General features: G+C 38.0%; 1 protein-coding gene across 3 annotated transcripts in view; it reads right to left on the reverse strand.

Moving 5' to 3' along the window:
* SCAPER (S-phase cyclin A associated protein in the ER) overlaps nucleotides 1–22,749 on the reverse strand; it is a 473,879-nt gene that overhangs the window by 354,481 nt on the left and 96,649 nt on the right. For all 3 annotated transcript variants that reach the window (XM_057544059.1, XM_057544058.1, XM_057544060.1), the window contains exon 6: nucleotides 3,313–3,413. In XM_057544059.1, coding sequence (XP_057400042.1) covers nucleotides 3,313–3,413 — 101 coding nt within the window. The remainder of the gene's footprint in view (nucleotides 1–3,312; nucleotides 3,414–22,749) is intronic.

The following is a 22,749-nucleotide window of genomic DNA, read 5'->3' on the forward strand; positions in this document are numbered from 1 at the left end:
AGGGAGGGTGGGAGGGAGGGAGATGCAAGAGGGAAGAGATATGGGAACATATTAATATGTATAACTGATTCACTTTGTTATAAAGCAGAAACTAACACACCATTATAAAGCAATTATACTCCAATAAAGATGTTAAAAAGAAAAATGCTTAGTTGAAAAAAAAAATTCACTGGCAAAATGGTATTTGCTTTTGTTTTTTAAATTATAATACATTTACTATCATTACAAGTGAGGCTGAACATTTTCACCAGTCATTTATATTTCATCTTTTGGGATTTGTACATTAGTATCTACTGCCCATTTTATCCACTGGGATTTGCATCATTTTCTAATTGATTTGCAATCATTTACTACTACTACTATTATTATTACTATTATGGCTACAAATCTTGTCACATAGATGACATAACTATTTCACTTGTAATTTTTTTTTTATGTAGAAAGGCATATTTTCTTCCTGTTAAATCAAGCCTATAGATATTTTGCTTTGTGCTTTCTGCCTTTGTCTTACAAAGTCCTTACCCACAATAAAAATATATAAATATTTATCTATATTTTCTTTTCTAAGTATATACAACTTCAGTTTTTACATTTACATTTCAAGTCTGGGTGAGATAAATTTTGATGCATGATTTGAGGAATGAAAGATGGATAATGCCATCTACAGGAAATTTAAGGTTGCTTTCTATATCTGGGAGCTGCCTCAGGAGGCAAAAAGGAGAAATGTTGATAAGTGCTTACGTTAAAAGAGTTGCCTCAGGGCTTCCCTGGTGGCACAGTCGTTAAGAATCCACCTGCCAATGTGGGGGACACGTGTTCGAGCCCTGGTCCAGGAAGATCCCACATGCTGTGGAGCAAAGAAGCACCACAACTACTGAGCCTGCGCTCCAGAGCCCACAAGCCACAACTACTGAAGCCCGCGTGCCGCAACTACTAAAGCCCGCGCGGCTAGAGCCTGTGCTCTGCAACAAGAGAAGCCACCGCAGTGAGAAGCCCGCGCACCGCAATAAAGAGTAGCCCACGCTCGCCGCAACGAGAGAAAGCCTGCACACAGCAACGAAGACCCAACGCAGCCATAAATAAATAAATAAATAAATAAATAAATAGTTGCCTCAGGTATATTTTTGTAGGACATGAATAGCTGTTGGACTTGGCCTCACAAGCTTTTGCAATATAATCTTCAACATAGCCACTGTTAGCTTGGAGTTTGCAAGCAAGAAAATAAAAAAATCTAGTTAGCTTTTTTAATGCACTAATGGTTATATTACAGACCCTTTTTGGTTATAAGGAATAGAAACTCCATCAAGTTAAATAAAAAAGAAAAATTAATAAAGACTTATCGTAAGGATATAAACTGTAAAATGTCAAGGACATCCTCAAGGTGGCTCATGATTAGGGCTGGAAGAGGCAGGCTTTAAAGCAACACTCTTAAACACTCCAAGACCACATGATTTCTCTCATTTCTGCCTCTCTCTGTACATCTATTCCCTTTTCTTTGAAATTGCTTTCCTCTGCTTATCTTTACAAGGGCAATATAGTCACCAATCACAAATCAGCGTGATGATCTCTTAACTTGGTTCAACCCAGTGAAGGAATGTACCCCCCACCCCTGCCCAATCTAATCACCTATTACCAAGGGGTAAAGACGAAAACTGCTCGTTACAAAGACAACTAGTCTTGACCCACCCAGGGACAGAGTAAAAACTTTTCATTGTGAGAAAAAAATATTAAAAGGATCAACATATCATGGCTTTCTTGAATTTGGTTTCCTGGAAATCAAGACTTCCTTGATTTGTCTCTTGGGATTCCTTTACTCTCTTGATTTCCCCCTGGGACTGATACATTAGGATGGGATAAAAGATACATTCTCTACAGGATGGTTCCACTCACTGAGACTGAACCAAGGTTAAATCCAAGGGAAAGAGGCAGCCTAGGCCTGTTTTCTCTGGGTAAAAAGGCATCATTGTAGCTCCATGTGAACTGACCCATTTCACAAGGGCTCTGGTTTCACTTTTAAGTCTAAACGAAATAGTAAATTGTTCTTTTGCCTTTGCACATAACCAAAATGATACTAAATCCAGTTGGATTACCTATCTCTGGAATATCCCTCAACTCTCCCTAGTGCCTTTACTCTAGTCTGAGTAGCCATCATCTATAAACTATACTGATGAACCTCAACCTTCCCACACTACAGCCAGAAAGATCTTTTAAAAACACAAGCCTGGTAGGTGGTTTCCTTACTTAAGAAATTTTATGGCTCAAAATAAAGTCTAAGGTTTTTATCATGTCTACAGAGTCCTACATAATCTGGTCTCACTCTACCTCTCTAGGCTCCTCTCATGCCACTTTTCCCCTGCTCTCTTCACTCCAGCCCTACTAAACTCTAAATTCTTGACTACACTGTGCTTTCTTCCACCTCCAGGATATCATATACCATCACCTCTACCTGGAATTACACTTTTCTTCTCTCCTTGTCAAGCTAACTGCTTCTTGATATTTCTGCCTCACTTAAATGTAACCTCCTCCTCCTTGGGGAAGCCCTCCTGGAATTAACAAACTGCATGATGGTGTGCTTTCTTATACTCCCAAAGTATACTACATTTCTTTTGGATGACACTTTGTACACTGCTAAGTGTTTCCTGTCAATGCACTGTGCACTTCATGAGGGCGGGGACTATGTCTGTTTTCTTCACCACAATAGTCCCAGAGCCTGAAACACAGCACTCAGATGTTGTGTGCTGATCCAAATGAAGGTTTCTAAAATATCTCTAATCTCTCATTATTCCCCTAATCTCATCAATTTTCCTCACTGCCTACTACATTAAGAAGAAATACTATACCTTGCCCTACATTGCTGTCACTTCACACACTCTGCACTTCTATAGCTATCCTTATTCCCTTCATCTGAAAGGCCAACCACTTTGTTAAAATCCATCACTTTCTTTAAACACTTCTGTATTCTCCATGAAATCTTTCCTGATCTATCCCCCAAAAGAAATAAGACCCTGTCTTTCACTGAACATCTATAATAGTTTTTCATAGTAGTAAGTTCTATTTTATTCGACCCTTAAACTGAAAATTCATGAAAGGAGTAAATGTATCATATTAGGCAATTAAATTTCTGTACCAGATAAAAGTGCATTGTACTAGTAGGTACCCGATAAATACTTGTTACTGAACTTGAGAAAAGCAGCTCCCAACTTTAAGATTTTTACAAGTTTCAAATTAAGCTGAGATCAAGTTCACTGTCAATTTTAATAAATGTTTTTGAATCTGCTGTCTGTTATAAATATAAAGACCAGAATTCATTACCTGCTTTGAGCATCTGTCTTCTCTAGCTTTTCCTGAAGTTGAATCCAGTCAATCAATGCTTTGAAATCTCTTACATAGTTATCCAGCATCATTAACACCTCCTAATTCAAAACAAACAACAAACATTAGATTCCATTCTGAAACTAAAGAGTTTCAAGAAAAAATTTGAGAGTAAAGGACTTAGGAATTAATATTTTTTACACTATATATACTCCTCATTGAGGAAGCAGCAAAACCTACTGATATTTTTTTGAGGGGGGGTTGTTTTATTTTCATTCTCACTCTTTGGTAAGAAATTAGGGGAAGCTGACAGTCTAAAGACCAAGAAATGGTATTGATATTCCTTCTCAAGACTTTCTCAACTGACCATTCTTTTAACCTTTTTTTATTGTTAAATTTAATACACAGAAAAGTGTACAAAACATAAATGTACACATGAAAAGATGCTCAACATCACTAATTATTAGAGAAATGCAAATCAAAACTACCATGAGGTACCACCTCACACCGGTCAGAATGTCCAACATTACAAATTCTACAAACAATAAATGCTGGAGAGGGTGTGGAGAAAAGGGAACCCTCCTGCACTGTTGGTGGGAATGTAAATTGATACAGCCACTATGGAGAACAGTATGGAGGTTCCTTAAAAAACTAAAAATAGAGCTACCATATGACCCAGCAATCCCACTCCTAGGCATATATCCAGAAAAAAACATAATTCGAAAGGATGCATGCACCCTGATGTTCACTGCAGCACTATTTACAATAGCCAGGACATGGAAGCAACCTAAATGGCCATCGACAGAGGAATGAATAAAGAAGATGTGGTACATACATACAATGGAATATTACTCAGCCATAAAGAGGAACAAAAAAATGCCATTTGCAGAGACGTGGATGGACCTAGAGATTGTCATACAGAGTGAAGTAAGTCAGAAAGAGAAAAATATTGTATATTAATGCATATATGTGGAATCTAGGAAAATGGTAGAGATGAACTTATTTGCAAAGCAGAAACAGAGTCACAGATGTAAAGAACAAACCTACGGTTACCAAGGGGGGAAGGAGGGGTGGAATGAATTGGGAGATTGGGACTGACAGATATACACTACTATGTATAAAATAGATAAATAATGAGAAACTACTGTATAGCACAGGGAACTCTACTCAATGCTCTGTGGTGACCTAAATGGGAAGGAAATATAAAAAAGAGTGGATATATGTATATGAATGACTGATTCATTTTGCTGTACAGCAAGAAACTAACACAACATTGTAAAGCAACTATACTCCAATAAAAATTTTAAAAAAACAAACATAAATGTACAGATAAATTATTTCAAAGCAAGGACCCATGCAACCACCACCCAGGACAAAAAATTTATTAATATCAGTCTCTAAAAGTTCCCTGACGTCCCTCTCCGAATCACTATTCCATCTCTGTTCCAAAGTAACCACTGCTTTGACATCTAATAGTTTAATTTTGCCTGATTTTGAAATTCACATAAATGAACACATAGAGTATGTACCACTTTGTGGCTTCTTTTGTACGTTTACCACATTCATTCATATTGCAGAGTGTACCTGCGATTCGTTTACTGACACTGTCCAAGGTCACTACTAAACAGTATTCTAATGTATTAATATTGGGTTAGCCAAAAGGTTCGTTCGGTTTTTTCCATAAGATGGCTCTAGTAGCACTTAGCTGTCTTTAACTTCATTCGAAACAATTTTGTTAGACTGTATGTGACAGCTGTCATATCAGTGTGCATTTAAAAAAACACATCAAAACTGGTGAATTTTTGTGTAGCCATTTCAATACTGAAGATGGAAGAAAAAAAGTAACATTTTCGGCATTTTATGCTTTATTATTTTAAGAAAGGCAAAAACGCAACTGAAACACAAAAAAAGATCTCTGCTGTGTATGGAGAAGTTGGCTGATGAAACGTGTCAAAAGTGGTTTGCGAAGTTTCGTGCTGGAGATTTCTCACTGGATGATGCTCCACGGTCGGGTAGACCAGTTGAAATTGATAGCGATCAAATCGAGACATTCATTGAGAACAATCAGTTATACCACGTGGGAGATAGCCAACATACTCAAAATATCCAAATCGAGTGCCAAAAATCATTTGCAGCACCTTGGTTATGTTAATCGCTTTGATGTTTGGGTTCCACATAACTTAAGCAAAAAAAACCTTCTTGAGCATATTTCCACATGCGATTCTCTACTTAAATGTAATGAAAACATTCCGTTTTTAAAACAGATGAAAAGTGGATACTGTACAATAATGTGGAACGGAAGAGATCGTGGGACAAGTGAAATGAACCACCACCAACCACACCAAAGGCTGGTCTTCAACCAAAGAAGGTGATGTTGTGTACATGGTGGAATTAGAAGGGAGTCCCCTATTATCCTCCTTCCGGAAAACCAAACAATTAATTCCAACAAGTACTGCTCCCAATTAGACCAACTGAAAGCAGCACTCAACGAAAAGCATCCAGAATTAGTCAACAGAAAACACGTAATCTTCCATCAGGATAATGCAAGACCGCATGTTTCTTTGATGACCAGGCAAATACTGTTACAGCTTGTCTGGGAAGTTCTGATTCATCCAACGTATTCACCAGGCATTGCAACTTCAGATTTCCATTTATTTTGTCTTTACAAAATTCTCTTAATGGAAAAAATTTCAATTCCCTAGAAGACGGTAAAAGGCACCTGGAACAGCTCTTTGTTCAAAAAGATAAAAATAGTTTTGGGAAGATGGAATTATGAAGTTGCCTGAAAAATGGCAGAAGGTAGTGGAACAAAAGGGTGAATACGTTTTTCAATAAAGTTCTTGGTGAAAATGAAAACTGTGTCTTTTATTTTTACTTAAAAACCGAAGATGGGACTTCCCTGGTGGTCCAGTGGTTAAGACATCGCCTTCTAATGCAGGGGGTGCAGGTTCACTCCCTGATCAGGGAGCTAAGATCCCACATGCCTTGAAGCCAAAAAACCAAAACATAAAAACAGAAGCAATATTGTAACAAATTCAATATAGACTTTAAAAATGGTCCACATGCAAAAAAATCTTTAAAAAAAAACCCAAAATCCGAAGGCACTTTTTAGCCAACCCCAAATTTATTGATCCAGTTTATTGGTTGGTATTCACTTTAATATATATTTATCCAATATTTACCCAATCTAATGTTGATGAAGATTTAAGTGATTTCCAAATTTGGGATATTACAAATTATATGCTGTTATTCATGTACATGTCCTATGCATATGTGTATATATTTCTGTTGAGTGTATGACCAAGAGTGTAATTGCAGAGTCACAGAGTATGTGTTCCACTTTATTTATTTTTTTAAGTTTATTTTATTTATTTTTGGCTGCATCGTGTCTTAGTTGCAGCACGCGGGATCTTCATCGAGGCATGCGGGATTTTTCATTGCAGCACACGGGCTTCTCTCTAGTTGTGGCGTGTGGGTTTCCTCTTCTCTGGTTGTGGCACGCAGGCTCCAGGGCACATAGGCTCTGTAGCTGTGTCACGCGGGTTTCAGAGTGCGTGGGCTCTGTAGTTTGTAGCCCACAGGCTTTCTAGTTGAGGCGTGTGAGCAAAGCAGTTGTGGCACATAGGCTTAGCTGCCCCGCGGCATGTGGGATCTTAGTTCCCTGACCAGGGAATGAACCCGCGTCCCCTGCATTGTAAGGCGGATTCTTTACCACTGGACCACCAGGGAAGTCCCAATGTTCCACTTTAGTATATAATACCAAATTGTTTTCCAAAGTGGTTGCCACTCCCACCAGCAGTCTATGTGAACTCTACCTGCTGCACACCCTCACCTACACTTGGCATTGGCCATTTGGGGTCTTCTTTGTTTTTAACCTGAGCCATTCTGGTTGACGGGGGTGTAATGGTTTCATTTTGGTTTTAGTATGTATTTCTCTGATTACTAATAATTCTCAGCACTTTTTCATATGCTTACTTGGCCATCCTCTTTTTGTGAAGTGCCTATTCAAGACACTTCCCATTTTTCTAGAGTGTCAACTGTCTTTCTCTTTTTGATGTGTAGAAGTTCTTCACATTTTTTGGATATGTGTCTTTTGTAGATTATATGTGCAGCACATATATACTTGCCTTTTCACCCTCCTAATGCAATGGAATTTTTGACCAACAGAAATTCCTAATTTAAGGTAGTCTCATTTATGAGCCTTTCACCTAAAGACTGATGCTATTTGTATCATTTTTAAGCAATCTTTTCCTACCACAAGGTCAGGAAGATATTCTCCAAAATTACCTTTTAAAGCATGGGTCTATTTCTAGAATCTCTCCTCTGTTACACTGGTCTGTTTATCTATTCTTATACCAGTACCAAACTATCGTACATTGCTACAGCTCTGAAGTAAATCTCAAAACTCAGTAAATTCTCCAACTGTATCTTTGACTTCAAAGTTATCTAGGCTAATTCCAGCCTTTTGCATTTCCATATAGATTTTAGAATCAGTGTGTCAATTTCTCAGGAGAAAAAAATTAGAATTTTCATTGCATTTGCATTGATTCTATAGATTACCTGGAAGAAAACCGACATTTTTATAACATTGTTTTTCTAGTCTATGAACAGATCTAGAGCTCCATATATTTATCTTACTCAATGTGTCTCAGTAACGTATTATACTTTTCTGTGTAGAGGACTTACACATCTTTTGTTAGATTTAACCCTAAGAATAAATGGTAGTTGTTTTAAATTTTTTCTTTTTGAGTTACTGTTGATTTTTGTATTTTGAACTTGTATCCAGCAACTTTAACTCACTCAATACTTCTAATAGCTAACCTTTAGATTCTTCTGGACTTCGTAAATATATATATATACATACATACATACATACATATATATATAAAATCTGTGAATAATGACATACCTATTTTTCTCCCTAAGCCTTATACCTTTTATGTCTTATTCTTGTATTCCTATGCTGGCTAAAATCTTAAGTACAAGGTTGAATAGAAATAAGGTTAGCAGCCTTTCTGTCTCATTCACAATTGCAGAAGGAAAGCTCTCAACATTTCACCATTAAGTATGATGTTTACGCTAGAATTTTGGAAGATTCCTTATTATCAGTTAGGATGTTCCCTTTTATTCCCAGTTTGCTAGTTTTATCATGAATGGGTGTTGAATTTCATCAAATGTTTTTCCTAAATCTACTGAGACAATATGATTTTTCATCCTCATCTAATTTGGTAAATAATATTAATTTCATATTCAAATGTTAAAGGAACACTGCAGGACTGGAAGGAATCTGACTTGATTGTGATGTAGTGTCCAATTTTCAAATAAACAGATTCAATACATCGTTATATGGTTTAGGGCTTGTGCACTAAACTTGTGCACTCCATACTCCAGAGTGGCCTGTATTTTCCTTTCTCATAAGTGCTTTCGTTATCAAAGTTATGCTGGAAAGAATTCTCTATTTTTCTAGGTTCTAGAAGAATTTGCATAATACTGGCATTTCTTCCTCAATTTTAAAAATTGAGATATAATTCACACACCATAAAATTCACCATTTTGAATTATACAATTCAGAGTTGTGCAACATACATGCAGAGTTGTGCAACTACCTAATTCCAGAACATTTTCATCACCCTCAAAAGAAACCATTAGCAGTCACTCCCTTTGCTCCCCTCTCTCCAAGCTTGGAAACCACTAATCAACTTTCTGTCTCTATGGACTGGCCTGTTCCGGACATTTCATATAAACAGCATCATATAATATGTGGTCTTTTGAGGCTGGCTTCTTTTACTTAGTACAATGTTTTCAAGGTTTTTCCACCGGCTAGCATGTATCTGTACTTCATTCCTTTTTATAACTAAATAATTGCATGAATAAACACACTTGCTTATTCACTTGTCAGTTCATGGATATTCAGGTTGTTTCCACTTTTTGCCTATTATGAATAATGCTGCTATGTACATTCATGTACAAGTTTTTATGTGAACACATGCTTCAAATTCTCTTGGGTGTATAACTGGAAGTGGATTTACAGGGCCATATGGTAACTCTAAGTTTAACATTTAATATTAACTACCAAACTTTTTTCCACAACAGCTGTACCATTTTACATTGCTATCAGCAATATGAAAGGGTTCTATATTCTTCATATCCTTGCCCAGATTTCCTATTTTCTGACTTCTTGATTCTAGTCAATGTAAAGAGGTTAAAGTGGTATTATTGTTGTTATTAGAAATTCCCTGATGACTAAAAATGTTGAGCATATATTCATGTGCTTATTGGACATTTCTATGTCTTCTTTGGAGAAATGTTTATTCAAATTCTTTTTTTTAAACATATTTGTGGGAATATAATTGCTTTACAATGTGTTAGCTTCTGCTTTATAACAAAGTGAATCAGCTATACATATACATATATCCCCATATCTCCTTCCCTCATGCACCTCCCTCCCACCCTCACTAATCCACCCCTCTAGGTGGTCACAAAGCACTGAGCTGATCTCCCTGTGCTATGCGGCTGCTTCCCACTAGCTATCTATTTTACATTTGGTAGTATATATAAGTCCATGCCACTCTCTGACTTCGACCCAGCTTACACTTCCCCTTCCCCATGTCCACAAGTCCATTCTCTACGTCTGAGCCTTTACTCCTGTCCTGCCCCGAGGTTCTTCATAACCATTTTTTTTTAGATTCCATATATATGTGTTAGCATATGGTATTTGTTTTTCTCTTTTTAACTTACTTCACTCTGTATGACAGACTCTAGGTCCATCCACCTCACTACAAATAACTCAATTTCGTTTCTTTTTATGGCTGAGTAATATTTCATTGTATATAAGTGCCACATCTTCTTTATCCATTCATCTGTCGATGGACACTTAGGTTGCTTCCATGTCCTGGCTATAGTAAACAGAGCTGCAATGAACACTGTGGTACATGACTCTTTTTGAATTATGGTTTTCTCAGGGTATATGCCCAGTAGTGGGATTGCTGGGTCGTATGGTAGTTCTATTTTTAGTTTTTTAAGGAACCTCCATACTGTCCTCCATAGTGGCTGTATCAGTTTACATTGCCACCAACAGTGCAAGAGGGTTCCCTTTTCTCCACACCCTCTCCAGCATTTACTGCTTGTAGATTTTTTGATGATGGCCATTCTGACTGGTGTGAGGTGATATCTCATTGTAGTTTACATTTGCATCTCTCTAATGATTAGCGATGTTGAGAATCCTTTCATCTGTTGACAATCTGTATATCTTCTTTGGAGAAATGTCTATTTAGGTCTTCTGGCCATTTTTGGATTGGGTGTTTGTTTTTTTGATATTGAGCTACATGAGCTGCTTGTAAAATTTGGAGATTAATCCTTTGAGAGTTGCTTCATTTGCAAATATTTTCTCCGATTCTGAGGACTGCCTTTTCATCCTGTTTATGTTTTCCTTTGCTGTGCTAAAGCTTTTAAGTTTCATGAGGTCCCATTTGTTTATTTTTTTTTAATTTCCAATTCTCTAGGAGGTGGGTCAAAAAGGATCCTGCTGTGATTTATGTCATAGAGTGTTCTGCCTATGTTTTCCTCTGAGAGTTTTACACTGACTGGCCTTACATTTAGGGCTTTAATCCATTTTGAGTTTATTTTTGTGTATGGTGTTAGGGAGTGTTCTAATTTCATTCTTTTACATGTAGCTGTCCAGTTTTCCCAGCAACACTTATTGAAGAGGCTGTCTTTTCTCTATTGTATATTCTTGCCTCCTTTATCAAAAATAAAGTGACCATATGTGCGTGGGTTTATCTCTGGGCTTTCTAGCCCGTTCTATTGATCTACATTTCTGTTTTTATGCCAGTACCATACTATCTTGATTACTACAGCTTTGTAGTATAGTCTGAAGTCAGGGAGCCTGATTTCTCCAGCTCCGTTTTTCTTTCTCAAGATAACTTTGGCTATTCGGGGTCTTTTGTGTTTCCATACAAATTGTTAAAGTTTTTGTTCTAGTTCTGTGAAAAATGCCATTGGTAGTTTGATAGGGATTGCATTAAATCTGTAGATTGCTTTGTGCACCAGTCATTTTCACAGTGTTGATTCTTCCAATCCAAGAACATGCTATATCTCTCCATCTGTTGGTACCGTCTTTAACTTCTTTCATCAGTGTCTTATAGTTTTCTGCATAAAGGTCTTTTGTCTCCTTAGGTAGGTTTATTCCTAGGTACTTTATTCTCTTTGTTGCAATGGTACATGAGAGTGTTTCCTTAATTTCTCTTTCAGATTTTTCATCATTAGTGTATAGGAATGCAAGAGATTTCTGGTCATTAATTTTGTATCCTGCTACTTTACCAAATTCATTGATAAGCTCTAACAGTTTTCTGGTAGAGTCTTTAGGATTCTCTATGTATAGTATCATGCCACCTGCAAAGAGTGACAGCTTTACTTCTTTTCCTATTTGGATTCCTTTTATTTCTTTTTCTTCTCTGATTGCTGTGGCTAACACTTCCAAAACTATGTTGAATAATCTTGGTGAGAGTGGGCAACCTGTCTTGTTCCTGATATTAGTGGAAATCGTTTCAGGTTTTCACCACTGAGAACGATGTTGGCTGTGGGTATGTCATATATGGCCTTTATTATGTTGAGGTAAGTTCCTTCTATGCCCACTCTCTGGAGGATTTTTCTCATAAATTGGTGTTGAATTTTGTTGAAAGCTTTTTCTGCATGATTTGAGTTTATCATATGGTTTTTTTCTTCACTTTGTTAATATGGTGTATCACATTGATTGATTTGTGTACATTGAAGAATCTTTGCATTCCTGCGATAAACCCCACTTCATCATGGTGTATGATCCTTTTAATGTGCTGTTGGATTCTGTTTGCTAGTATTTTGTTGAGGATTTTTGCATCTATGTTCATCAGTGATATTGGCCTGTAGTTTTCTTTCTTTGTGACATCTTTGCCTGGTTTTGGTATCAGGATGATGGTGGTCTCATAGAATGAGTTTGGGAGTGTTCCTCCTTCTGCTATATTTTGGAAGAGTTTGAGAAGGAGAGATGTTAGCTCTTCTCTAAATGCTTGATAGAATTCGCCCCTGAAGCCATCTGGTCCTGGGCTTTTGTTTGTTGGAAGATTTTTAATCACAATCTCAATTTCAGTGCTTGTGATTGGTCTGTTTATATTTTCTATTTCTTCCTGGTTCAGTCTCGGAAGTTTGTGCTTTTCTAAGAATTTGTCCATTTCTTCCAGGTTGTCCATTTTATTGGCATATAGTTGCCTGTTGTAATCTCTCATGATCCTTTGTATTTCTGCAGTGTCAGTTGTTACGTCTCCTTTTTCATTTCTAATTCTATTGATCTGAGTCTTCTCCTTTTTTTTCTTGATGAGTCTGGCTAATGGTTTATCAATTTTGTTTACCTTCTCAAAGAACCAGCTTTTAGTTTTACTGATCTTTGCTACTGTTTCCTTCACTACTTTTTCATTTATTTCTGATCTGATCTTTATGATTTCTTTCCTTCTGCTAACTTTTGGGTGTTTTTGTTCATCTTTCTCTAACTGCTTTAGGTGTAAGGTTAGGTTGTTTACTTGAGATGTTTCTTGAGGTAGCATTGATGTGCTATAAACTTCCCTCTTAGAACTGCTTTTGCTGCATCCCATAGGTTTTGGGTCGTCGTGTTTTCATTGTCATTTGTTTCTAGGTATTTTTTGATTTCCTCTTTGATTTCTTCAGTGATCTCTTGCTTATTAAGTAGTGTATTGTTTAGCCTCCATGTGTTTGTATTTTTTTACAGAATTTTTCCTGTAATTGATTTCTAGTCTCATAGTGTTGTGGTTGGAAAAGATACTTGATACGATTTCTAATTTCTTAAATTTACCAAAGCTTGATTTGTGACCCAAGATATGATCTATCCTGGAGAATGTTCCATGAGCACTTGAGAAGAAAGTGTATTCTGTTGTTTTGGGGTGGAATGTCCTATAAATATCAATTAAGTCCATCTTGTTTAATATATCATTTAAAGCTGTGTTTCCATATTTATTTTCATTTTGAATGATCTATCCATTGGTGAAAGTGGGGTGTTAAAGTCCCCTACTATGATTGTGTTACTGTCAATTTCCTCTTTTATGGCTGTTAGCATTTGCCTTATGTATTGAGGCGCTCCTTAGTTGTGTGCCTATTTACAATTGTTATAGCTTCTTCTTGGATTGATCCCTTGATCATTATGTAGTGTCCGTCTTCATCTCTTGTAATAATCTTCGGAGTCTATTTTGTCTGATATGAGATTTGCTGCTCCAGCTTTCTTTTGATTTCCATTTGCATGGAATATCTTTTTCCACCCCCTCACTTTCAGTCTGTATGTGTCCCTAGGTCTGACGTGGGTCTCTTGTACACAGCATATATATGGGTCTTGTTTTTGTATCCATTCAGCCAGTCTGTGTCTTTTGGTGGGAACATTTAATCCATTTACATTTAAGGTAATTATAGATATGTATGTTCCTATTCCCATTTTCTTAAATGTTTTGGGTGTGTTATTGTAGGTGTTTTCCTTCTCTGTGTTTCCTGCCTAGAGAAGTTCCTTTAGCATTTGTTGTAAAGCTGGTTAGGTGGTGCTGAATTCTCTTAACTTTTGCTTGTCTGTAAAGGTTTTAGTTTCTCCGTCAAATCTGAATGAGATCCTTGCTGCGTAGAGTAATCTTGGTTGTAGGTTTTTCCCTTTCATCACTTTAAATATGTCCTGCCACTCCCTTCCGGCTTGCAGAGTTTCTGCTGAAAGATCAACTGTTAACCTTATGGGGATTCCCTTGTACGTTATTTGTTGTTTTTCCCTTGCTGCTTTTAATATTTTTCTGTGTTTTCAATTTTTGATAGCTTGATTAATATGTGTCTTGGCCTGTTTCTCCTTGGATTTATCCTGTATGGGACTCTCTGTGCTTCCAGGACTTGATTAACTATTTCCTTTCCCATATTAGGGAAGTTTTCAACTATAATCTCTTCAACTATTTTCTGTCCCTTTCTTTTTCTCTTCTTCTTCTGGGACCCCTATAATTCGAATGTTGGTGCGTTTAACGTTGTCCCAGAGGTCTCTGAGACTGTCCTCAGTTCTTTTCATTCTTTTTTCTTTATTCTGCTCTGCGGTAGTTATTTCCACTATTTTATCTTCCAGGTCACTTATCCATTCTTCTGCCTCAGTTATTCGGCTATTGATTCCTTCTAGAGAATTTTAAATTTCATTTATTGTGTTGTTCATCATTGTTTGTTTGGTCTTTAGTTCTTCTAGGTCCTTATGAAACGTTTCTTGTATTTTCTCCATTCTATTTCCAAGATTTTGGATCATCTTTACTATCATTACTCTGAATTCTTTTTCAAGTAGACTGCCTATTTCCTCTTCATTTGTTTGGTCTGGTGGGTTTTTACCTTGCTCCTTCTTCTGCTGTGTGTTTCTCTGTCTTGTCATTTTGCTTAACTTACTGTGTTTGGGGTCTCCTTTTTGCAGGCTGCAAGTTTGTAGTTCTGGTTGTTTTTGGTGTCTGCCCCCAGTGGGTAAGGTTGGTTCAGTGGGTTGTGCAGGCTTCCTGGTGGAGGGGACTAGTGCCTGTGTTCTGGTGGATGAGGCTGGATCTTGTCTTTATGGTGGGGAAGACCACGTCTGGTGGTGTGTTTTGTGGTGTCTGTGACCTTATTATTTTAGGCAGCCTCTCTGCTAATGGATAGGGTTGTTTTCCTGTCCTGCTAGTCGTTTGGCATAGGGTGTCCAGCACTGTAGCTTGCTGGTCATTGAGTGGAGATGGGTCTTAGCGTTGAGATGGAGATCTCTGGGAGAGCTTTCACCATTTGAAATTACATGGAGCCAGGAGGTCTCTGGTGGACCAATATCCTGAACTTGGCTCTCCCACCTCAGAGGCACAGGCCTGACACCTGGCTGGAGCACCAAGACCCTGTCAGCCACACGGCTCAGAAGAAAAGGGAGAGCAAAAGAAAGAAAGAAAAAAAATAGAATAAAATAGTTATTAAAATAAAAAATAAATAATTATTAAAAATTTAAAAAATTTAAAAGTAATAAAAAGAGAAAAAAAAAACAGGTAGAAGAGAGCAACCAAACTGGAAAACAAATCCACCAATAATAACAAGTGCTAAAAACTATACCTAAAAAAAACAACAAAAAAACGGACAGACAGAACCCTAGGACAAATGGTAAAAGCAAAGCTATACAGACAAAATCACACGAAGAAGCATGCACATACACATTCAGAAAAAGAGAAAAAGGAAAATATATATATATATATTGTTGCTCCCAAAGTCCACTGCGTCAATTTTGGGATGATTCGTTGTCTATTCAGGCATTACACAGATGCAGGGTACATCAAGTTGATTATGGAGATTTAATCTGCTGCTCCTGAGGCTGCTGGGAGAGATTTCCCTTTCTCTTCTTTGTTCGCACAGCTCCTGGGGTTCAGCTTTGGATTTGGCCCCGCCTCTGCGTGTAGGTTGCCTGAGGGCGTCTGTTCTTCGCTCAGACAGGACAGGGTTAAAGTAGCAGCTGATTAGGGGGCTCTGGTTCACCCAGGCCAGGGGGAGGGAGGGTTATGGAATGCAGGGTGAGCCTGCGGCAGCAGAACCCAATGTAAAGTTGCACCAGCCTGAGGCGCGCCATGTGTTCTCCCGTGGAAGCTATCCCTGGATCATGAGACCCTGGCAGTGGCGGGCTGCACAGGCTCCCAGGAGGGGAGGTGTGGATAGTGACCTGTGCTTGCACACAGGCTTCTTGGTGGCTGCAGCAGCAGCCTTAGCATTTCATGCCCGCCTCTGGTGTCTGCGCTGATAGCCGCAGCTTGCGCCCGTCTCTGGAGCTCATTTAGGCGGTGCTCTGAATCCCCACTCCTCGTGCACCCTGAAACAATGGTCTCTTGCCTCTTAGGCAGGTCTAGACTTTTTCCCGTACTCCCTCTGGCTAGCTGTGGTGCACTAGCCCCCTTCAGGCTGTGTTCACACAGCCAACCCCAGTCCTCTCCCTGGGATCTGACCGAAGCCCGAGCCTCAGCTCCCAGCCCCCGCCTGCCCCGGCGGGTGAGCAGACAAGCCTCTCAGGCTCGTGAGTGCTGGTCGGCACCGATCCTCTGTGTGGGAAACTCTCCGCTTTGCCCTCTGCACCATTGTTGCTGCGCTCTCCTCCGTGGCTCTGAAGCTTCCCCCCTGCCACCCCCTGTCTCTGAAGGGGCTTCCTAGTGTGTGGAAACTTTTCCTCCTTCACAGCTCCCTCCCAGTGGCGCAGGCCCCATCCCTACTCTTTTGTCTGCTTTTTCTTTTTTCTTTTGCCCTACCCAGGTATGTGGGGAGTTTCTTGCCTTTTGGGAAGCCTGAGGTCTTCTGCCAGTATTCAGTAGGTGTTCTGTAGGAGTTGTTCCACATGTAGATGTATTTCTGATGTATTTGTGGGGACGAAGGTGACCTCCACGTCTCACTCTTCTGCCATCTTGAAGGTCTCTCCTATTTAAATTCTTTGCCCATTTTTTAACTGGGCCATTTGTCCCTTTTATTGTTGGAATGTAGGAGTTCTTCATATATTCTATATATTAGATTGTTATCAGACATACGGTTTGAAAATATTTTCTCTCATTCTGTGAGTTGTCTTTTGACTTAATAGTGTTGACTTAATAGTGTCCTATAACACACGTAAGTTTTTACTTTTGTTGAAGTTCAATTTATATATTTTTTATTTAATTATTTGTGCTTTGGGTATCATATCTAAGAAACTATTGCCCAGTCCAAGGTTACAAAGATTTACACCTATGTTTTCTTCAAATAGTTTTATAGTTTTATCTCTTACATTTAGGTCTTTGCTCCATTTTCAGTTAATTTTTGCACATGGTGTGGGGTAGGGATCCAAATTCATTTTTTGCGTGTGGATGTCTAGTTGTCCCAGCACCAGGTGTTGAAGATACTATTCTTTCCCCATGAAATAGTCTTGGCACCCCTGTCAAAAAACAGTGGCCACAGATGTGTGGATTTATTTCTAGGCTCTCAATGTTATTCTATTGATCTATATGTCTATCATCGTTCTGGTAACTTACTGCTTTGATTATTATAACTTTGAAATAAGTTTTGAATTCAGGAAGTGTGGGTCCTCCAAACCACTCAGATTTTACCAACTGTCCCACTACTGTACGTTAGAGAAAAAAATAATCTAATCCAGGATCCAGTCGAGGATCAGGCATTGTATTTAACTGTACTGTCCCCTTAGTTCTGTTACAGTTCTTCCTCAGTCTTTCATGACTCATATTCATAAAGAATACAGGCCAGTTATTTCATAATATGTCAATCAATTTAAGGTCAAATTAAATTATCAGGAATACCACATTACTGATGTTGTGGTCTTAGTGTATTATTTTAAAAGGCACCTGGGGCTTCCCTGGTGGCACAGTGGTTAAGAATCCGCCTGCCAATGCAGGGGACACGGGTTCAAGCCCTGGTCCGGGAAGATCCCACATGTCACAGACCAACTAAGCCTGTATGCCACAACTACTGAGCCTGCGCTCTAGAACCCACGAGCCACAACTACTGAAGCCCCTGTGCCTAGAGCCCATGCTCCACAACAAGAGAAGCCACCGCAATGAGAAGCCTGCACATCGCAACGAAGAGTAGCCCCCGTTCGCCACAACTAGAGAAAAGCCCACGCACAGCAACGAAGACCCAACACAGCCATAAATAAATAAATAAATAAATAAAAAGACACCTGCTATATATATGTCCTATTACTGGTGATAATAACCTTGATGATTTGATTAAGTGGTACCTACCAACTCCCCCACTTAAACTTCCTATTTTTCTTTGTAATTAATTAATATTTTATAGAGAGATATTTTGTGACTATATAAATATCCTGTTCTTCAACAAAATTTCACCCACTAATTTAAGATCCATTGGTGATTCTTGCCTGAATAAGTTATTATAATGGTTGCTAAATGATGATTTTCTAATTCCATCATTCCTTCTACATTTACTACTTAGCATTCTATTTTAGGAAAGGTGCTGTCCCTTCTCCCTCATTTGCCTATTTATTCATTTACTTATTCATAACAGTATGGATTCATCAATTCCGACATTAGTGAATGATCCATTACTATATTTGTTTTGATGCTCAAATTGTCCCAGATTTGGCCAATCGGAAGCCCTTAATACTGGCTCCTATGTATTTCTGACATGTCCCCATTATGTCAGAGCATTCCCTAGCTTTCTGTCACAAAAAGAATTTTCAGGCTCATCTTGTATTTTCCCTGCCCCTGCCCTGGAACCAGCCATTCCTCTAAGAAGCTCTAGTTCCTCTTACTGGAGAATGGTATCTTGACCAAGATTAGGTGTTTAATGTGCTCACTGGTACTGGTGTGTCAACGCTTCAAGGTGCTTCCAGTAGACAACAGAAATATATATATATATATTTTTATAAACACACACACATATATGTATAGTTCACTTTTTTCCCCCTAACTTCTTGAGCTGGATACTAAGATCATTGGCTTTTAGCCTTTATTTCATTTCAATTATATGCATTTTAGCACTATAAAGTTTCCTTTAAGCAGGACTTAGGCTCCATCTCACATATATTGTTTTTGTTATCATTCAGTTCAAAATATTTTCTAATTTCTATTGTAATTTCTTCTTTGACCAATGGATTATTCAGAAGTGTTTTGCTGAGGCTTCCCACTAAGGATTTCTATCTTTTCCTGGATCATGCCCTTATAATTCTCCCCTGCTTAAGAATTCTTCCCTCTCCTAAGCTGTCTGTAGATTTGTTATTTACCACCTAGCTCTTCCAGTCCTCAGAGAGAGAGTTGACCTGAATTTTCTATTCCATCTCTAGTAGAAGTGAAAGCTCCTCTACCCAAACATTTTTACCAGTGATTTTCATAAAGGAATACAGGGTATGCTCATCCAATTTACAGGTGAAATAAATCTATGGTAGACAACAGAATTCGAAAAATATATAAATCTGCACTGCTCAATATGGTAATCACTTGCCACGTGTGGCTATTAAGTACATGAAAAGTAGCTCATCTGAACTTAGACTCAGACCAAAAGTAAAGGAATGTAAAATATCTTAATGTTCATACTAAAAAATAGTAATAATGGTCATACTGATTACATGTTGAAATAATTTTGATGTATTGGGTTAAATTTAAAATATTATTTAAATTATTTCCATATGTTTCTTTTTGCCTTTTTAATGTAACAGATAGAAAGTTTAAAAGTACATATGTGGCTCACATTATATTTCTATTGGGCGGCACTGCTCTAGACAGGCTGCAGTAACTTGGCAAATCTAAAAAGATGAGATTTTCAAATGATAAATTTCTGATTCTACCCTTTGATCTAGTAACTAACTGTACAAGTAAAAGATTGGGGGGAGGTTGGTCTTAACAACACATGACATATATAAAAAGACTGGAATTTTATTTGACACTAAACTCAAGTTGAGTAAATAGTTTGCTGAGCAAGAGAAAAAAGTGAACATGGCCTCACACTTCAATAATACAAGGATAACAGCAACTATGAAAAGGCTGTGGGTCTCACCAGCACAAGGTAAAATGAGACCACTTCCTCTGTGGGATTTCCATTTGTATTAAACATTTTTTATTGCTAACCAGAATTTTCACTCCCTTTCCAGTTTGGGGAATTGGGTTCTTGCACAGATGTAAAAGGAGAAGATCCTCCTCCTCCTCCGTACTACTTGGCAGTAAGGCACAGAAATATGAATGGGACTTAACCAATCAGATTCACTTGCCTGGGACTTTGAATCTCAAGCTAGTAAGGCAAAGATGAAGAGGTAATGGTGTTATTAAAAAACAGCAATACAACCTAGCCAGATGTTTCTCTGCAAAACCTCCCTTGGTTTCTGCCTACTTTCTAACCCTGATTCATCGGTTCTAGTGACAAATCTGTGAACTATCCAATATCCTCCCAATAAATTATTTTTTCTACTTAAACCAGCTAGAGTCTATTTCTGTTGCTAGCTACCAAAAGCCCGACTGATAAGCCATTGTAAGCACAATTTAAGGAGGCTAGACAGATAAAGCAGAACACAGTAAAATAAGTGTGATAATAAGGAAAACTTTAACATCACGTCATAGTAGGAACTATAGTAAGAACTGGATAACTAGATTTAAAAAGGCTAAAGGGATGGTATGATAGATACCTTCACATGTAAGAGAGCTTGTCATAAAGGGATATTATTTCCGTATGAATATAATTTATAGAACAAAGAATGCTTGGTGAAAATTACAGATTTTCCCCTGGCAGAGCTGTCTCAAAAGAGAATTAGTTACCCGAGGAAATATGGTCAAGGGTAACTGTATAATCGGTAGGTGGATTAGACAACTTTACTTACAGTTCTAAGATTCTATGATTTACTCACCAAATGCAAATTTGTTAGGAACCCATTATGTGCCAAAATACTGAATCTATGAAACTCAAACCACAGGAGAGATGTATTCTATGCTTTAAAACACTGATAGCATGCCAGCAAATGCTGCTCTTTAGGCTGAGTGAATTAAACAGATTATTCCCTCAGATACCCAATGTAACATTTATCATTGGTACTTTCTGACAGAATGAATTATAATTTACAATCTCTCTTAAAGCAAATTTCTATCCTCTCCAATCTTGTTTGGAAAGTTTTACTCTAGGACCTCAGGACAAGGGGGCGGGGTGGGAAGGGTAAGGTGGGATGAAGTGAGAGAGTAGCAATGACATATATACACTACCAAATGTAAAATAGATAGCTAGTGGGAAGCAGCTGCATAGCACAGGGAAATCAGCTTGGTACTATGTGACAACTTAGACAGGTGGGACAGGGATGCTGGGAGGGAGGCGCAAGAGGGAGGGGACATGGGGATATATGTATACATATAGCTGATTCATTTTGTTATACAGCAGAAACTAACACAACATTGTAAAGCAATTATACTCTAATAAAGATGTAAAAAAATAAATTAAATAAAAATAAATAAAAAATTTTTAAAAAGATAATTTTATTCTAAAGAATTGGATTAATAAGTAAAACTATTAGCTGCAAAAGATATTAAATAACTAGCAAATCCCACAGAGTTATCTGATGAGTGATGAAGTCACACTGTCTATAGTCAGCCACTTCATTTTCAAGATAACACTGACGTTTAGCGATCTGGATGTGATGGCACAGAACCCAAACCCTACTGACCCCTGGCCCACTGTTCTTTCTGCTAAGTCATATCTCCAAGACTTCCTACACCAGCAGCAAGAAAAATAAAAGGAAGATAAGATAGAAATGAAAAAAATTATTAGCAAAATCCATTATCAAGGGCATGTTTCTTCCAGTGTTCTTTATTAACACTTTTTACATTTACTACTAAACTGAAAGTTTCTGATGTGAAAATTCAAAAAAATAATAATAGTTAGTCCCTTCTAAACACTCAATCTTAAATTCTACTACCATATATGTGAAATCATCAGTTTAAAAACAAATAAATTTGGAAAAGTAAATGTTTAGAATTTTACCAGCATTTCTTATGCGACTGACTAAAAGCTAAATATATCACAGGCAATTATGCATGATTTAAAACCAGTTTTCAATAATATGATGGGCTACTTGCATTCTGTTTATCGAATACAGCATTTGCACTGGCAGTGAGCTTCCAATGGCAAAATCAATTTTAAATTGACTGAATTTCACAGGGAATCATTTCTAAATCAGCTTGTCTAGTATAAACAGATCATCTGTGCTCCCCTGTACATACTCATGATAATTACCATTGCTGCACTCTAATTTTCTTCTTTATTTTTATTTATTTATTTGTTTGTTTATTTATTTATTTTTGTCTGCGTTGGGTCTTTGTTGCTGAGCACGGGCTTTTCTCTAGTGGTGGTGAGCGGCGGCTACTCTTCATTGCAGTACGCAGGTTGCTCACTGAGGTGGCTTCTCTTGTTGTAGAGCGTGGGCTGTAGGTGCGCGGCTTCAGTAGTTGTGGCACGTGGGCTCAGTAGCTGTGGCTCACAGGTGCTAGAGCACAGGCTCAGTAGTTGTGGTGCAAGGGTTTAGTTGCTCTGCAGCATGTGAGATCTTCCTGGACCAGGGATTGAACCCGTGTCCCCTGCATTTGCAGGCGGATTCTTAACCCCTGTGGCCACCAGGGAAGTCCCTAATTTTCTTCTTTAGATAATCCAAAATAACATTACTGTGACACTACATTCTACACATCTCGCGAAGACTTTTTCTTAGCACAGACTAGTTTTGCATATGAATGACAATGAAAATTTTACACAAGAGTTAAAAGCACAGGCCACTAAGATCCACTCCATTGCTCAGAAACAGGAATTGATTTCAAGTGTAACTATGTGTAGATATTGCTTAATTGGCCAAAGTTGTCATTTAAATGCATAAGACAAAGAACTTCAAAGTGTATTTACTTCACCAGTATCACACCATTCTCATCTTACTATAAA

Source organism: Balaenoptera acutorostrata, chromosome 3 (assembly GCF_949987535.1).
Source record: "Balaenoptera acutorostrata chromosome 3, mBalAcu1.1, whole genome shotgun sequence".
Classification (NCBI taxonomy): Eukaryota; Metazoa; Chordata; class Mammalia; order Artiodactyla; family Balaenopteridae; genus Balaenoptera; species Balaenoptera acutorostrata.